Raw genomic sequence first — 19410 nt, 5'->3', positions numbered from 1 at the left:
TAAGCCAGAGGCGGAAAGCTACATGGGGGCTAAAATTTCCATATATCACTTGTTTTGGCTAGAGTCCAGAGACGCGTGCGCACCCCGGGCCCGCTCGGGGCGCGACTCAACGCGCGCTCTACAGCGTAGCACCTATATCGTTCACTGTACACTATTCACTATACATTTGGGGTACCTGTAACAAACAAAAACAATTTATTTAGGTAACTTTTTGTATACTCTTTTACATTATTCCTAAATACAAAATTTTACTTTTAAATTCTTATAAGGATAAGTATACTTGTGAAAGTTATGTACGCCATAACTGTCATATAGGTATTAGTTAAAATACCGTCTTAAATCTTAAATAAAATATAATGTATGTGATCTAGTTTGATTTAATAAACAAATAAGTTTACGCGTGACAAGTTTCTTCGTAACCAAGGGGGTACACATTCTTGATTTAAAATATAAATATTGTGTATGTATGTGTTAGCGTGCACGTTGACTGACCAGTCTAGTCGGAGTCGAGGTTGACGACGTCGGCGGGCGCGGCGGGCGGCGCGCGCGCCTGCAGCGGCGGGCGGCCGCGCGGCCGGCCCGCGCCCCCCGCGGCGCCCCCTCCGCCACCCCCCAGCATGATCTCCCGCGCCCGCTGCTGCTGCAGCGCCATGGCCACCGGGTCGCGGCTGCCCAAACCGCCCGCGTAGAACTTCGCGCCCATTTGCTGTTGGAAAATTGCAGTGATAATATAGGAATGGGAATATGTTGATGACGTTACACGAATATTTTAGACGTTTCAATTATCTTATTTGACTAGGTTGTCAAGTAGCTTATGGGTCTAGATGGAACTAGACATCAGCATGAGTACGGTCACGAGCATTAATATGTATACACTTTGGTACCATGTCACATTAACTTTTTTGACAAATTGAACTGTAAAGTCTCACTAAATGTCAAATATGTTAGTGCGACAGAGTCCTAAAGTGGGTACATTATATTGCTCATGACTGTGCGTTTTTAGGGTTTTTGCAAAGGCCGCCTTTGCCCACTTTTATTTTTAAGTCCACAGTCACTGTGGTCCTGTGGTTCACTGGCTTGCTTCTCAGTCGTAGAGCACAGATTCGAACTCCGGTACCGGACTTGCACCAATGAGTTATTAATTTATCTTTAGTGCAGTTTTCAGTAACACGGCTCGACCATTATAGATGGCGATAAGGCTCAACATCTACCATGTTGATTTACCAAAAGCTCGGTGAGGTGTGGATAGTTAGTTCATCTTGCGATGTATGTACATCCGACTACCCCAATAGGGATATAGTCGCGAGCGTATGTGATGTGTGACGTGGGTGTACTCACGTTCTGCTGCTGCATGAGTTGCTGCAGCCGCATCTGCTGCTGCTGTTGCTGCTGTCGCTGCCACGGGGGCTCGTACTGCAGCCCGCTCGTGCCGCCGCCACCCATGCTTCCCGCGCCGCCGCCTGCGCATGTACACTCATATTAATTTTCTTCTCGTGTAAATTATAAAGTCGATGACCCCTGACATCTTCAAGGCTACAGTGAATAGGCATTTGCTAGGTAAGCGTGATCATGTGAGATTGTGGTCAAACGCGAGCCTATATCGTTAACACCAACTAAAATATTTTTATAATAATAATTCTTAAGGTGGTTTATGTAACTCTCTTCCTGTGCAAGCATAATACAGTATGCATCATTCTATAACTGCCCCAGAATTTTATTAGTAAAAACCCTAACAAGTGCCTCCCTCCAGACATTACACTATCAGGATTCGCTCATATTATTATTAAAAAAAAGTACTAAGGGGACCATCGGCAATGTTACTTACCAGCACTCATAACAGGGTTCATCATCCCGGGGTTCATCATACCGGGCTGCGCGTACTTATACATATCCGAGAGTTTCTGCATCAGCTGTCGGGCAAAAATAAACTTTTATATTCATTTCCGTAAAGAGGTCAGTTTGGCAAATGTTAAATTAGTATTGTGTTAGCAAATATATTTTTTTTTAATCAATTTCATGCCCTACAAAAAAATCTTGAATTTATATTATATAAATTATAAAACGCTAATCTAGAAATAGAAGCCAGTCTAAGGTGATCAAAAATCAGTCTCATTTTACTTTTCGACTTATTTTATTTATTAATTACGTAACAATGCCCATCAGCCTCCGTGGTCTAGTGGTTAGAGCGTTAGGCTCACGATCTGGAGGTCCGGGTTGGATTCGCGATGAGGACATTGTCGAAATCACTTTGTGAGACTGTCCTTTGGTAAGGACTTTTCAGGCTTGAATCACTTGATTGTCCGAAAAAGTAAGATGATTCCGTGCTTCGGAGGGCACGTTAAGCCGCTGGTCCCGGCTATTAGCCGTAAAAACACCTCCACCAACCCGCATTGGAGCAGCGTGGTGGACCGTACCCCCTCCGGTTGATTGAGGGAGGCCTGTGCCCAGCAGTGGGACGTATATAGGCCATTTATGTACGTAGCAATGAGTACATGTTTGACCGCTTTTATTTGATGACGTCACAGTTCAGTATTTCCATACATCTCCAAAGAGAACTTTCGCTTTGACGTTTCGTAAAAAGTATCTCATTTGACTAGGTTGTCAAGTAGCCTATTACAGAGATGTCGGAAGACGTATATACACTTTGGTACCATGTCACTTTAACTTTTTTTACAAATTGAACTGTGAGTCTCACTAAATGTCAAAATAAATAAATAAATAAATATGTTAGTGCGACAGAGTCCTAAAGTGGGTACATTATAATGCTCATGACTGTACGTAGTACGTAAGCTACCAAATATAAGTAAGTACATTGATATTCCTTATTCCTTACCTTATGATCCTTTGTTTCAAAATTTCGTACCTATCCAAATTCCTTTCTCCATAAACGTTTCCCAAGTTTTTATCCTCTACATTATTGGCAAATATGCAAGTCGCATGACGCCAAAGAAAAAAAAAAGCTACCAAATACGGCCACTTCGAATCCGTCATTTGACGAGCTCGGACCGGATAATAGTCGGAGTAGTGCGAATACGCCCTAAGAGTACTTACAACTTAAAAAAATACATATTGAATGTTACACTTGACATGGCTTCGGCCTTAATTTTGTAAAAATACGCCAGACTTGATTTAGGCCTTCTATGAATTTTATAACTAAAAATATATAAATAAATATAACACATGACTTGGCTGTATGGGCTATGATCCCTTTGCCTGCCCTACGGACAAAATGACCAAAAAAAAAATGAATATTACACGTACGGTCACGAGTATTCATATGTATGCAGTTTGAAACCATGTCACATTAACTTTTTTGACAAATTAAACCGTAAGTCTCATTAAATGTCAAATATGATGGTGCGACAGGGTTCTAAAGTGTACATACAATATACATAAACTGACGATTTCCCAGCGGAGTAAGCAGAGACTATGGAATATTATGCTGGTACCTTGGTACTAATAAATATCAATCATATCTTACATAGCGAGGGACAAAAACAACATGCTAAAATAAAATAAACGACATAGGATATGGCGCAAATTAAAGGGTGTTTACAATACATAGATGGCTATGTAACTTACGCCATAATCATATCCACCGAACATCTAGACAGAAATGCAAAATAGTTGTTATGAATATTCTTATTTATTAATTATCATCTCATTGGACGTTGAAAAGGCCACATCAAAAACAATTCAAAAAGCAATATTGCTATTGGATATTTGTTTGTATTGCGCACTTAACTATATATGTGCAAGTGTCAAATTGCAATATTGCTTATTTAGATGAATAAGGTATTTGACTGACACAAAGATAAAATATAACTAGAAATAGAAGCCACCCTAAGATGAACAAAAATCAATCTCATTTTACCGTTCGATTCATTTTCGAATTTCATTTATGAATAAAAGTAACAATGAGTACGTTTGACCGCTTTTATTGATGACGTCACAGTTCAGTATTTCCATACAAACTTCAAAGTAAAGTTTTGTTTTGATGTTTCTTAAAAAGTATAATTAATTAATTGTATAATTCGAAATGAGTACATCCGAGGTAGTTACAAGATTGCCCCAATAGTCGATAAACTTCAAGAAAAACGAATGCGCTGGTACGGCCACGTCATGAGACGCCCAGAAGACCATATAGTCAGAACAGCCCTAAATATCCCGACGTCAAAAAGAGGGCGTGGAAGACCCCCCGCCACATGGTTAACGACGGTCCAAAAGGACCTGAAACAATTAGACCTGGACGCCAAACTGGCCCAAAACCGACCAACCTATAGAAATAGGATAAGGAGAGCCGACCCTGTATAAGCGGGACAAGGCTTAGGAAGAAGAAGAAGAAGAAGTTTCTTAAAAAGTATCTCATTTGACTAGGTTGTTAAGTAGCCTATTGCTTCGATGTGGCCTTTTTAACCCGCCCGTATAGACAGCCTGCCTTCAACGACAACGGCGTACGACAACATTTTATAAAATATATAGTGTTAGTGACATCGTAACTAATACTGAGGGGGATGATTCAGACCATGATTCCGAGTTGATATCAAGTGGATTTTCCTGTCGGAAAATTCATGAAAATTTCAGTGCTTTTTTATTTGATTATCTGTTCCATACTTTTGCGACGGAAAATTCCACTTGATATTAATTCAGAATAATGAGCTGAATCAATCAGTATTCGTTACGGTGTCACTGACGCCCGTACGTACTCGTGCGGCTACAGTTATGTACTTGTACGCGATGTAAGTGATATCATAACGAATACTGATTGATTCAGCTCATTATTCTGAGTTAATATCAAGTGGATTTTTGCACCGCAAAAGTATAAATATTTAAAAAAAGAAAATTCCACTTTATGTCAACTCACAATCTTGGTCTAAATCATCCCCCTCGTTATTCGTTACGGTGTCCCTAACACCTTGTATACACCGACACCATTCCCGCCATGCGCTGGTGTAATTATAAACGCTACTCACGCCCGGGTTGGTGCCGTAGATGATAGGCAGCATGTTGCGTATGTTCTCGTCGCTGAGGTTGGGCATGTCCTTGCGCAGCATCTGCGCAAGCGCCGCGTACGCTAACTGCTGCTGCTGCTGCGCCAGTAGGTTCGGTACTGCAATGATAACGATGTATATTGATCATTTATTTATACAATACAACACAAAAACTCTTTATTGCACTTAAAATAAATATTAAAAATAAACAATTGTAATCAGTCAGTCAGTAGTAATTTTATCAATTGTATTTATAGATACAACATAATTTCACGATGAAATCCTTTTTGGGGTAGTCAGAGGTACATCCACCGCAAGATGAACCATGTGCCCAAACTTCACCGAACTTTCTGTTATTTATTGATAAATAAAGACACATTAAAAAATAAGTATAGAAATCTAGAGACCGCAAGCGGTTTCACTCTTCATAGATCAAAATGGGTCGCTCAGCGTATATTCCTCTTTATATCCTTACTAAGCAATACGTTTCCTTAGCCTTGGTTTTAACAATACTGCGGGGTCTGTATGGTTTTAGGCTATCGCACGCAGCGCGAAAGTATATTACGTGTTTACGACGTGCATCGTATCGTACGTACGCAGAATCGAAATGCGCGGTAGTAAAAGCACACCCCGGACAATTCATACAAACTGCCTCGTTTTACACAGACACCACACATTGACATTATCGTACACGCGCGTCTGTGTGTGTGACATCTGACGCCATACGATTCAAGTCTAAACTATGTTCGAGGGGGGGGTGAGGTAAACTTAGCTCAGCCGCTGGTGGGGAGCGGAGAGTTGCCGTTCTATAGTATTATTCCTTATTCTATGGTAAAAGCACGACGTGCAGCTGAGCTGTTCTTAATTTGTACGGGTTATAATAAATATGCTGCGAATATAAAAGTAAGCAGTCCCCGACCAAACAGCGACAGGATTAGCAGAACGTAGTAGCTCACTGGGACGGGCTAACCTATAAAATGCTACTTAGGTTCTATGACGATCTTGTGACGTAGCGAGTAGACGCCGCTACTTCAAAAGCGCACCCCTAATGCCGGGCAGCAGCGGTATCAGCACTGGTTGGAGGCCGAGGAAATGGATTCTGGTAGGGCTCTAGCTAGAACATCACCGATTGAGAAATTGGTCGGTGTACTGCGGAACGGAAGGCGATTGGGGCAACCGCCGTTCTACACGCCCTATCTATGGAGTAATGAAGGCGATTACTCCACCGACAAGAGCGCAGCTCTTAAATAAAGAGAAGGAGAGAGAGAGAGAGAGAGAGAGAGAGATATATATATATATAATAAATATGGTACCCATTCCGTTGTGCATGGGCCAGTTGGGGAAGGGCGCGGGCGGCGGGCGGTTCTTCTCGTTCTCGAAGTCCTCCCAGGCCGCCTTGCGTTCTTCCTCGCTCAGCGTCTCCTCCTCCTTGTTCTCCAGCAGGGAGTCGTGCTCGTGGAACTTGTAGATCTAAGGGGAACATATTATTATAGGATGCCGTAATAACAATAATTATTATTTACTAGCGACCCGCCCCGGCTTCGCTCGGGTGCAATGCTGAGGAAAAAATTAAATTATTTACGACATCACATTAAAAACCTCAAAATAACAGTATTTCTCCACTATTTAATGGTTGTTATTATACATATAAACCTTCCTCTTGAATCACTCTATCTATTAAAAAAACCGCATCAAAATCCGTTGCGTAGTTTTAAAGATTTAAGCGTACATAGAGATATAGGGACAGAAAAAGCTACTTTGTTTTATACTATGTAGTGATTTATTGCACTAAAACACTATTCTTTTTCTCTTATTTTTCTTCTAATCCTTTTTCCCTTTGTATGTAGGGCTCGAATAACAGATTTCCACTCCTCGCGATCTTTTGCAGCTTATGTAGCTTGCTCGGTCGAGCGTCGTCAGGTCTCTTTGGGCCGCCATTCTTTTTAATTACATACATACATAAATAGCCTATATATGTCCCACTGCTGGACACAGGCCTCCCCTCAATTAACCGGAGGGGGTATGGAGCGTACTTCACGCTGCTCCATTGCGGATTGGTGGAGGTATTTTTACGGCTAATAGCCCTCAGAAGCACGGAATCAACTTATTTTTTTTTTTTCAGACAATCAGGTGATTCAAGCCTGTAATGGCCTTACCAAACAAAGGACAGTCTCACAAAGTGATTTCGACAATGTCTCCATCAGGAATCGAACCCGGACCTCCAGATCGTGAGCCTAACGCTCTAACCACTAGACCACGGAGGCTGTTATTATTAATTATAAAATAAAAATCTTCCTTAGTCTATGTCCTCTAGAGGGCGCCATATTGAATTTAACGTAACGTCACATAGCCTATAAAAACCAGACGGTTTAGAGGTTACGAGGGAACAGACGTAAATACATACAGTCATGAGCAATATCATGTACCCACTTTAGAACCCTGTCGCACTATCATATCTGACATTTAATGAGACTTACGGTTTGATTTGTCAAAAAAGTTAATGTGACATGGTTTCAAAGTGTATACATGTTAGTTCTCGTGACCATACATACATAGCGAACAAACACATAACCCTCCGTTACTTCGCCGAAGTCGGATAAAAATTACGGTGAAACTAGTGAGTATTGCAGTAAGTACGTACCACAGCCTCGTGGTCCTTGAGCATCTCCGCGAACAGCCGGTCCTTGGGCACGAGGGGCACGGGGCGGGGCGCGGGAGGGCGCGGCTCGAACTTGTACAACTCGGCGAGGTCGTTCTCCGCGTAGTGCCGGTCGATCTGCTGCTCGTCTATCACGCGCTTCGATATCGCTTGCTTCGTCACTTGACGCTCGTAGATCTTTTCCTCCATTGTACCCTGGAATGAGGAGTTTTATTAGATCATAATTGTGTTAATTACTGATGTAAGTAGTCGTTACATGAGCCATGTCAGGGGCCTTTGGCGGCTCAATAGTAACCCTGACGCCAGGGGCCTGTGTAATAAAACTTACAATTGTAAATTACAATGACAATTTGATGTATATTGCGGAGTGTGTGATCACGAATATTTTGCAGTTTCATATTAGCTACGCAATGAACATCAAATTGTCGTTGTAATTTACAATTGTAAGTTTTATTAAACAGGCCCCTGGGCTGATGAGGTTGGTACTCCACCTCACAACCCACACGATAGACCGTGTCCGGCGATATCATCATAATCTCCCTAACGTAATCCCGTTTTCACAGGGTCCGCTTACTTAACCTGAAGATTTGACAGGTCCGGTTTTCACAGAACCGAGTACCTGTCTAACCTTCCGATCCGCGAAGGAAAAATCTTAATATTATGAGGCATTATACTTAAGTATTTGTAATGATTTACTTAAATAAAAAAATGTTGTTAACGTATAGTTACATAACTTTTTATGATTTTTTTTCTTGCCTCTCACTTTGAGGTCTCAGCTTCAAATCTAGCACAGACCTAAACCGATGATTGTCGAATTTGTTTCCAAATTCATGTTTGGATCATAAATGATTATCACGTGATCAAAGGTGAATGAAAACATCGCGAGGAAACCCACATACAGAGAAATGCTTTTATTTCTTGCGGCGGTAAGTGACCTAACCTGTATTGGGCTGGGTTTCCCTTCACGGGTTGGAAGGTCAGACAGACTGTCGAACAAGAAACAAGAAACATTTATTAAGAAGCTGTGTAGGTACATACATGCAGCACATGTGCATGTTGTACATGTGTCGCTTCTGTAAAAAACCGGACCTGTCAAATTTTAAGGTCAGGTAAGCAGACCCTGTGAAAAACGGGATAATGTTAAGATGTTTTTTTTTTTTTTTTTTGATGAACCGAATAAAGATATTTTGAGTTTGAGGTTAAGTTGATACACTCACCATAGCCAAAAACCGGTAGACATAGCAAGGTTTCTTCTGTCCGAACCGGTAGACGCGGAATATGCTCTGGACGTCGTGTGACGGGTTCCAGGACACGTCGAAGATGACCACTCTGTTTGCTGCTACTAGGTTGATGCCCAGCCCGCCGGCCCGTGTCGATATTAGGAATAATCTGGCAACATTATACAATTATTAGAATAATCTGGTAACGATATGGCACACAGATACCTACCTAAACGTTACCGCCGAATATTGAAATTTGCTTTTTATTAAATTAAAAAAGTATTGTATCTGAATCTATGGCTAAAAAAAATCGTTCTATAGGGTATTTGACTGGGTCAAAATTAGATGAAATGAAAGTCTAGAAATAGAAGCCAGTCTAACATCAATCTATTTTTTTCTGTTTGACTTATTTCGAATGTTAATTACGAATAAAGTAACAATGAGTACGACGCTTTTATTGATCGTATTTCCATAGAAAATCTCGTATGAAATTTTTCACGACTATGATACGATTTTTTTTTACCTTTGATGGGTTTGCTCTTGGCCCCAGACTTGTCCGAAGACATTGACGAGGCCTAAGATGGAGCGAACTCGCCCAGAAGGTGCTGGGCTTGAAAGCACCCGGGTTATATGCATTCGGAAATACAGAAGACGGCAAAGAATTCTACGAATGCGCGCTATCCTGTTATATATCCTGCCTGTTACTTAGAAAAGTATGTACGTATTTATACGTGTTTGTACGTTGTTATGTAAGTAATTAGTATCGCACATACACCCACAAAGAAACATAAGAATAAACCGCTTGACTCACCTAGCTCTAGGGTTGTCTTCCCTATTGAAGTTCTTGCACCAGATGGATCTGTTCTCGCACGACGTCGACCCGTCTAATCTGAAGTAATCCACGCCTGGTGACCACGACCCTGCAACATCGCGAAAATTTAAAATAAATTATCTTCTCCTTATAGTGTGGGTTGAGAGGTGAATGACCAACCTCATCAACCATGGTGCCAGGATTAGGAATAAATTATTAGAACAACCTATCTAAACAAATGATTTTCGAATAAATGATTGGCTCTTAAGTTATTATCACGTGCTCAGCGGTAAAGGAAAACATCGTGAGGAAACCCACATACCCGAGAAATGTGTTTTCGGAGGTATGTGAGCTAACCTGTAATAGAGCTGGGTCCTTTGGGTTGAAGGGTCAGACAGGCAGTCGCTTCTGTAAAAAGCCAGACCTGTCGAATCTGCAGGTTAAGTAAGCAGACCATCAAGCATTCTTACCAATGTGGTAATTTATAACTTTGATAATTTATTATTTCATGAGTTTGTTTGCTTTGTAATGTGTTTTGTATTTTGAGTATTATATTTTCCTTTAAGCGGCACGTAATTTTTTACTAAATAAATGAAATTCGAAATTAACAAGTCAAGGGATTGTATGCGATATCGAGGCAGACCACCAGCCCGACGGTCGGATGACATTGTGAGGTACGTCGAAAAGCAATGGATGAAACTTGCACAGGACCGGAAAGGATGGGAGGAGGCCTATACCCAGCAGTGGGTGGACACAAAAACGTCACGTACCAACATGGCCGCCCAGCTTCTCGTCGATCCGCCCCTCTTGCGTCGCCTCGTCAACCTTCCCCAGGAAGTGTTCGATCAGATCCAGCGAGTATAATGATTGTGAGAACACCAGCCTGCCAACAAATTGCACTTATAAGAAACATACCATTGGTTGGGAGTTATCATAACCAATCATAAGTCAGTTTTAAACTTAAGTGGAGCATCTGGGCTTGCCTCTCACTTTGAGGTCGCAGGTTCAAATCCAGCACAGGCCTAAACCAATGATTGTCGAATTTGTTTTCGAATTCATTTTTGGATCATAATGATTATCACGTACTCAGCGTGATGGAAAACACCGTGAGGTAACCCCCATTCCCGAGCAATGCATTTTCGGAAGTATGTGGCCTAACCTGTGTTGGGCTGGTTTTCCCTCCGCGGGTTTGAAGGTCAGACAGGCAGTCGCTTCTGCCAAAAACCGGACCTGTCAAATCTTCAGGTTAGGTAAGCGGACCTTGTACCTTCTGAAGCACGAAATCATCTTACTTTACCTTGTCTTACATCGTGATTCAAGCCTGCAATTTCCTTACCGAACAAAGGAGACTCACAAAGTTTTCACAATTTCGACAACGCCCCGAACTTGGACCACTAGATCGTGAGCCTAACGCTCTAACCACTAGATCATGGAGGATGTTTTGTTATTGTTGATATACATACTTCTCTTCTAATGCTTTTATCCGTTGTTGAGATGAAGGGCTCGAATAACAGATTTCCACTCCTTGCGATCTTTTGCAGCCAAATGAATTAAATAAATATTTTTAATATTTTTAACAGCCTACGTGGTCTAGTGGTAAGAACGTTAGGCTCACGATCTGGAGGTCCGGGTTCGATTCCCGATGGGGACATTGTCGAAATCACTTTGTGAGACCGTCCTTTGTTTGGTAAGGACTTTTCAGGCTTGAATCACCAGATTGTCCGAAAAAGTAAGTTGATTCCGTGCTTCGGAGGGCACGTTAAGCCGTTGGTCCCGTCTATTAGCCGTAAAAACACCTCCACCAACCCGCAGTGGAGCAGCGTGGTGGAGTATGCTCCATACCCTCTCCGGTTGATTGAGGGGAGACCTGTGCCTAGCAGTGGGACGTATATAAGCTGTTTATGTTTATGTTTTTTAATCCGCAGGCCTTCAGACCCAGTACTGCTACTAACTGGTGGAAACTAGTCTAAACAAGACGGTAGCCCAATACTCACAGCTTGTCGCCGATAGCCTCGCACTGCCGCAGGATCTCGAAGAGCAGCACCAGCTTGTGCGAGTTGCGCATGTCCTCGATCTCGTCGTCCGTCACCAGCGGGATCCACCACTCCGTCGGGTTTTCATTCTTCACTTCCAGAATGTCTGGGTCCGGCTCCTCGTCTTCCAAGTGTTCTACTGTTCATTAACGGGATGAAAAGTAAACGTTACCTTAGCAATAATGAGTTATTATACAAGGAAATTCCACTGATATCAACTAAGCATCATGGTCTGAATCATCCCCCTTAGTTACTTAGTTACGATGTCACTAACACCCCTACGCACTTGTATGGCTACCTGTACATACTTGTACGGGGTGGAAGTGACGTCGTAACAAATACTGAGGAGGGAGATTCGGCTCATTATTCTGCGGGCCTAGCACCGTAAGCACGCAACTCTTTCTCGCCGCGACAGAGATCGTCTGTCTCTTTCTGTGCAGTACATACATACATACATAAACTCACGCCTATTTCCCACCGGGGTAGGCAGAGACTATAGAATTCCATTTGCTTCGATCCTGACACACTTCTCTTGCTTCCTCCACATTCATCAATCGTTTCATACACGCACGCCGGTTCAGAGTAGATCGTATTGAACCTTTTCTAAGGACATCTCCAATTTGGTCATCGTAAGTCCTTCTCGGTCTTCCTCTGCCAGCCCTACCATCAACTTTCGCTTTATATACCGCTTTTGCATTTTTTTTCTGTGCAGTACTGTGAGAGAGAGACGGGTGACGTATGTCGAGGCGAGAAAGAGTCGCACGCTTACGGTGCTAATCCCGCTGAGTTAATATCAAATGGATGAAGAAGAGTCTATTCAAAAATATAGCTAAGGTACTAATTAAAAAGAAACCTACGGTGTCATCTTTAGGATAAGTTGAAATCTACATGTAACTGTAGACTTATCGGTTTAAAGTAATATTAGTCCTCAATATTCTAGTTAGACGGAGTTGGCGTCGGCTTAATGACGATGCATAGATGGAAAGATTTTCGCATGGACAGGAGGAGGACCTAGTGTAAAGGTTAACACGCTTGTCCCGGCTTGACAAGAGCTTCGGGTTCAAGTTCCGTCCGAAACGGAAACTTTATCGACCTAATTTTCTCTTTGTGAGTTTTCTTAAAAAGGGATGAGTGCTATAAAAACGAAATTAATTTAAGACGAGTGTAGTTTACCTAATGGTGTGAAATGAAAAAGTGCTGGAAAGAGTTGAAGAAAAGAGAACCATATTGAAGACTATACGTAGAGAACCGGAGAGGAAATATGATTGGCCACCTGATACGACACGATTCATTTATAACAAACATTATAGAAGGAAAAATTGAAGGGAAGAGAGGAAGGGGTAGACCTAGGATAAGATTTATGAAACAAATAAAAGAGAAGGTGCAGGTCGTGTCGTATCGGGAGGTGAAGGTTTTGGCGGGAAGAAGAGAGGAATGGCGGTTACTCCACCGACAAGAGCGCAGCTCTTAAATAGAGAGAAGAGTAGTTTACCTGGGTTAGCCCTTGTGCCGCGGCGCGACGCCACCTTGCTATCTTTCGTCTTGCTCTTCTTGGGTGACTTCTTCTTCTTCTTCTTCCGGCTGTCATCGCTCATGTCTGATAGATCACCCGACGACTCATCTGTTGAACTCTCCTGTTGACAATATTGATTTTAAGTTATACCCGGCGTTTTCTGGACGAATGATTGAAAACTTTTAATTTTAAAATGAAAGAATAACCCGGGCAAATCAAATAGGCACCTCGCTCATATGCAACCCGTTTGACGTGTGCTGTCAACTTAATTCTGTCGGGTTATTGGCCGATATACAATTTTGAAGGGTTTCTAAATTTCTGCCTAAAATTGACGTGTTCCGTAAATTTTATGCCTGTCGATTACCCGTCCCTTTCTTTTTCAGCGGATAAGAAAGAGACAGGTATAACTTAAAATTAACTTAGATGGTGTGTACAGTTATGAGCAATATAATGTACCCACTTTAGGACTCTGTCGCACTAACATATTTGACATTTAGTGAGACTTACAATTCAATTTGTCAAAAAAGTTAATGTGACATGGTACCAAAGTGTATACATATTAATGCTCGTGACCGTACAGGAATCAGCACCAATAAATAACTAGAGCAAGTCACTGTGGTCCTGCGAGTCACCGGCTTGCTTCACAAACGGGGAGCGCCGGTTCGATACCCGGTACCGGACTTGCACCAACGGTAACAGCAACATAACATAGCATCACGCCCACATCCCCGAACGGGTAGGCAGAGATGTATAGTTCTCTCTTCGCCAGTTATATTTATGTAATTTATGTGAAAAACATTATAACACAGGAAAACAAAATAAACAAACGTACAAAAGGCAGCCTTATTGCTAAGATAGCAATTTCTTCCAGGCAACAGGTATTATGTGTGTTATATTTTGTTATTTTTATACTTATTTATGGCAGATTCAAACAGCATCACGCGTGTATAGGCAGGGTTGTATATTACACACCCAATCCTCGCCAGCTGACTATGTTTAAGTAATAACTAATTAATAACTTACATCAGGCGTGGAATCATCATCAATGAAGTCTACTAGAGACCCCTCCGAGTCTTCTTCTTCTCTCTCCCTCTGTGAAAAATAAAAAAAAATCATAAGCATATTTATTACGCACACACAGACACAAGAGGTGGTACCAGAAGCATTCCGGCCAGGAAAACTGCATCGCATGTAATGGTTGCAAATAAACTCCACTCGTATACAATAAATGTATATACACCAACGTCTCGCCAACTATGTTTGAGTCGTATAATTAACCGGGCATAAACCTTGGAAACTACGTGATATCAATTACCTATGATCCAAACAGAATTCAAACTCATAAAGTTGAATTCAGTGGTTAAGAACCCGTGTCAGAATTCGAACCCGTTACACTACGAAGTACGAACAAACGAGAAATCCCCTGTCCCGGAGCATTCAATTCTATTTTATTTTACTATTTGCACTATTTGATGTTATAATTTAAATAACTAAAAATATAGACCAAATGTTAAATGCCACCTGCAAACTGTAATACCATTTTTATTGCGAATAAATAAATGATTATGATTATTATGATTATCAACTCGCTCGCTTTCATCACGCCCCGTGCGATACGCGGGTACCATGCTACGGCTACAAGACGCCGTCAGTGGCGCCTCTATGCCACTTTAATTAGGCTAGTTTCCAACTAGTCAAATCAATAACTTTCCACTAAACGCCAAAACACGAAAATAATTACTATGGAATTTGTATGAAAAAGCACATTATGACTGATTTATGATTACGTTTTTCTTGATTAAAATAAGTAATAAGATTGATTAAATAAGTACTTGATTTTATAATAAGTATAATTTTCTTTTCAATGTACCATTTCTTTATCATTATTTTTTTATGTATATTTGTATGCCTGCATGCAGGCCGAACACAACACCACATTGTTATTAGACTTAAATTCTATGTGTTCTCGAAAATAAATTGATTTGATTTTTAAATAAATTAATCAGAATTTAATAATTTATCTTAAACCCAGTACACGACCCGATTGCCTTAAACAAACTGACCTTTTTCTGCTGCATGATCTCGTACCGTTCCGAGTTGTACTTGAGCACAAGCGGGTGCGTCCATATCCTCTGCAGCGATTGGAAATCCGGGAACAGGAAGCCTGACGACTTTCCCGGGAGTGGCCTGTGGGGAGTTTTATACAATACAATACACAATTCTTTTTTTCTTTATTGCACAACAGCGATACAAAATAAACAAACGTACAAAAGGCGTTATTGCTAACTTGCTTAGGTAGCTATTTCTTCCAGGCAACAGGTATGTATGTTATATTTTGTCATTTTTAAAGTCATCATCATCATCTGTTTAAGAGCCACGCTCTTGTCCTTGCAGCATTTTCCATGCTACTTTTTTAGGGGGAAAATAGGGCAGTGGTTTCCCTCTTGCCTTCCGCCCCGCAGTACTCTGTCTGACGCAAATGGGATGGCGCCCAGAGAAAAAAAAACACAAGACGAAAGATTAAAGATCACAGACGTGCAAATCACCGAATAATAGAAAAACAAAACCATAAATTTTCATCATCATGAAAATTCTTGAACTGTTCTGATCAATTTAAAATAATAACAACATTGAAATAGAATACGTTACCTTCTAGAGTAGTTATCCAAGTAATGTTGGTACAGCTTGATCTGTACTTCGGTGAGTGTGATGAACAGCACATACTCATGCTTCGGCGGCAGGAACGGAGCGAGCACGCCGTAGTCTCTTCTCTGCGTGACAGTTTAACATTATATTGAGTGCAAATGATAATCAGCTGAGAAGACCTTAAACACACAGGAAAGTTCTAGAACTAATTTCGCGAGTGACCAGTATCATAAATGGTCTCCGTGGTTCAGTGGTTGAGCGTTGGGCTCACGATCCGGAGGTCCTAATTTATCTTCAAGACGAGATTATCATTCAAAAAATAGATAAGATACTCATTTAATTTGCCTTTCAACTGTTTTAAGACAGTAGTTAAACAAAAACTTTACAAAAAAGGTTATTATAAAGTTAGTGATAATTTAGAAGATATAAATGGAACGGATTAACTCTCTAAGAACTGATATTAGGCAGCTAAATTACTCAATTGTATACCAATATTTTATGTTTATTTTTATTTTTTTTAAAGAACGTCTAGGGCCCTGTGCCGAGGTTTTTCTTGCAGCTTCTTTTCCCCGGCTATACAGGTTGTGAGAAGCTGCAATAGTTTTAGGCGGATGAGACGTTCGTTATGTAAAAATTGACGATTCAAAGTGTAACTATGTTACCAACTGAATAAAGATATTTTTGAATTTGAATATTGAGTGCAAGTGATAATCAGCTGAGAAGACCTTAAACACACAGGAAAGTTCTAGAACTAATTACGCGAGTGACCAGTATCATAGAATTGAGTAGTTTCCTAGGTCAAAGACAAATTATGAAATTAATTACTAAATACAGACAGATCTAAAACTGACAAAAAACGTTCACTTTTTCTATTTAACTTATACATATCACAAAAAATCCTTTATGAACCCTGGTTTGGTTAGGACATTGCAGCCTGATCGCCAGATTGTCCGAAAGTAAGACGATCCGTGCTTCGGAAGACACGTTAAGCCGTTGGTCCCAATTATTACTTACTGATGTAAGTACGTAGTCGTTACATGAGTCATGTCATGGGTTTCTGGCGGCTTAATAACCCTAAGGTTTGATGAGGTTGGTCGTCCACCTTACAACCCACATGATAGAAGAAGAAGGACCTAAACAAATGTTTTTCTAATTTGTTTTCGAATTAATGTTTGGATCTTAAGTTATCTTCAAGACGAGATTATAATTCAAAAAATAGATTACTCATTTTTTTTTAAAAAAAGCAAAGATGTCATCTTTACGATAAGTTGAAATCTACCCGCAAGGTAGAAGAAGAAAAACTGTATTAAATATATAAATATATATAGAACAGCCTCGGTGGTCTAGTGGTTAGAGCGTCAGGCTCACGATCTGGAGGTCTGGGTTCGATTCCCGATGGGGACATGGTCGAAATCACTTTGTGAAATTGTCCTTTGTTTGGTAAGGACTTTTCAGGCTTGAATCACCTGATTGTCTGAAAAAGTAAGATGATTCCGTGCTTCGCAGGGTACGTTAAGCTGTTGGTCCCGGCTATTAGCCGTAAAAACACCTTCACCAACCCGCAGTGGAGCAGCGTGGTGGAGTATGCTCCAAATCCCCTCCAGTTGATTGAGGGGAGGCCTGTGCCAAGCAGTGGGACGTATATAGGCTGTTTATGTATGTATATAACATGGGGGCTGACCTGTACGGCGCCGTCCAGCATCTTGTGCAGCACGTGCGACCGCCGCTTCATGACGCGGATGTCGTGCTCGGTGGAGTCCGTGTACTGACCGTTGGTAATGGGGTTCACGAACCTGTTGAGGTACTCGTTGTACTTGCCCAGCAGGTTGGGCTTGACGAACTGTACCATGCAGTAGTCTGTGGGTGAAAATATTATGTTCTTTAGAACATTTCTACAAAAAAAAAACAACTAAGGAGATGAAAAAGGTAATTAGGGGTGTCAGGTGAAATTGTGGTCAAACGCGAGCCTTTTTTTTTGTTTTGGTTTTCCCCGAAGGGTAAAGCAAAGGGAACTATGCCCATACAGCCATGTCTTACGTATTTTTTATTCTTGATGATTAATAAAATGAAAGGTGATGACGATGAATGATGAAACCTAAGCCCCCACCCTCGGAGCAGACGCCTACTCCGAAACCCAAACGAATTGACTCAAAAGTCCGCATAACCTTTCGAGTTATGAAGCGACTTGTTGGCACGAAGCGAAAATAGATAGATAAGTACACTTTGTTTATTAAATATTCCGATATAATAACACTGTCGCGAATGTTTTCCGACTAACTTAATGCGATCATTATAAACGCGAGCCTATTATATTTAAAAAATATATCTATTCTTACATTCTTTGAGGTTATTCTGCAGCGGCGTGCCGGTGAGCACGATGCGGCGCCGCGTGATGACGCGGTTCATGGACTGAGAGAGGCTGGTCTTCTCGTTCTTGAGCAGGTGGCCCTCGTCGCACACCACCAGCTCCGGACCTGGCAACCAAAAAATATCAATGACGTCACCTAATTTAAAAAAAAAAACATGAGTCGAATCATCCCCCTTAATATTCGGTACGGTCACGAGCATTAATATGTATACACTTTGGTACCATGTCCTAGGATATAGTCGCGATCTTGTGATGTCCTGTCTATTCTATATTTCGGCTATGGTCCCAGGGTATCCCTCTATCACATGAACTCCGTGGTGTCAACGAAGGGCGTTGCCAATACATACCGGGGTCCACTAAGCTCTCCTGGAATTGGCGCAGCATCTTCTTCTTGAACTTCTTGTTGTTGTCTGCGGACAGGTTGCGGAACATCTCGTAGCCCAGCACGCACACGCCGCCGTGCGTGAACCACTGGGACAGCTGGAAAGCGCGCTCAGAGTTCTGCTTGTACCTGCAATGACAATTGGGTAGTTTCAAGATCACCACGCTCTTGTCGGTGTAGCATTCACCATGCTACTTTTTAGGGAAAAGTAGGGCAGTGATTTCCCTCTTGCCTTCCACCCCGCAGTACTCTGTCTGACGCGAGTGGGATGCAAACAGAAATTGCTCCAGTGGAGGAAAGAGAAGATGACTCTGTCCTCCCCGGGGCCGGGTTAATCGTCTTGTATGAAACCAAAACCAAAGGCCAAAGATGAATTATGAAATTCTGATTACTAAATAAATACCGATCTACAGGTGACAAAAAACGCGTTACTTTATTATATTTTACTTATTTATGAATTTTACTAAAGAAAATAATATGTTCAACATTTTGTCACGTTTTTCTGTGACGTCACAGGTAATTCTGCGTTTTGACGTTTAGTAAAAAGTAACTGATTTGACTAGTTGGAAACTATTTATAAGTCTAACTTGAAAATTTCGGAATACTCCATACTAACTTCCACCCCCCATTTTAGAGAAGTGGGGGGTTAGAATTTTAGAAAGAGACAAAATATAGCCTACGTCACTCCATCCCTTCAACTTAAAAAAAAAAAACAAAAACTATCTCCATTCAAAAAAACATGTCAATTCGTCGGTCCGTTTTGCCGTGAAAAACGGACAAACAGAAA

The 19410-nt window shown here is 41.3% G+C and overlaps 1 protein-coding gene across 1 annotated transcript in view; it reads right to left on the bottom strand.

Annotated features, from left to right (window-relative positions):
• Positions 1-496: 496 nt before the first annotated feature.
• LOC126373486 (transcriptional regulator ATRX homolog) overlaps positions 497-19410 on the bottom strand; it is a 30207-nt gene continuing 11293 nt past the window's right edge. The window contains exons 12-28 of the mRNA XM_050019641.1: positions 18589-18752; positions 18210-18347; positions 17555-17730; positions 15877-15998; positions 15291-15414; positions 14251-14319; positions 13207-13348; positions 11676-11853; positions 10452-10564; positions 9682-9790; positions 8868-9039; positions 7633-7845; positions 6305-6461; positions 4974-5110; positions 1826-1910; positions 1339-1460; positions 497-706 (exon numbers count right to left, since the gene is read on the bottom strand). Coding sequence (XP_049875598.1) covers positions 497-706; positions 1339-1460; positions 1826-1910; positions 4974-5110; positions 6305-6461; positions 7633-7845; positions 8868-9039; positions 9682-9790; positions 10452-10564; positions 11676-11853; positions 13207-13348; positions 14251-14319; positions 15291-15414; positions 15877-15998; positions 17555-17730; positions 18210-18347; positions 18589-18752 — 2431 coding nt within the window. The remainder of the gene's footprint in view (positions 707-1338; positions 1461-1825; positions 1911-4973; positions 5111-6304; positions 6462-7632; positions 7846-8867; positions 9040-9681; positions 9791-10451; positions 10565-11675; positions 11854-13206; positions 13349-14250; positions 14320-15290; positions 15415-15876; positions 15999-17554; positions 17731-18209; positions 18348-18588; positions 18753-19410) is intronic.

Source organism: Pectinophora gossypiella, chromosome 15 (genome assembly GCF_024362695.1).
Source record: "Pectinophora gossypiella chromosome 15, ilPecGoss1.1, whole genome shotgun sequence".
Taxonomy (NCBI): domain Eukaryota; kingdom Metazoa; phylum Arthropoda; class Insecta; order Lepidoptera; family Gelechiidae; genus Pectinophora; species Pectinophora gossypiella.
Note: the sequence above shows the minus strand (reverse complement) of the source record. Positions and strands in the feature narration are given on the sequence as shown.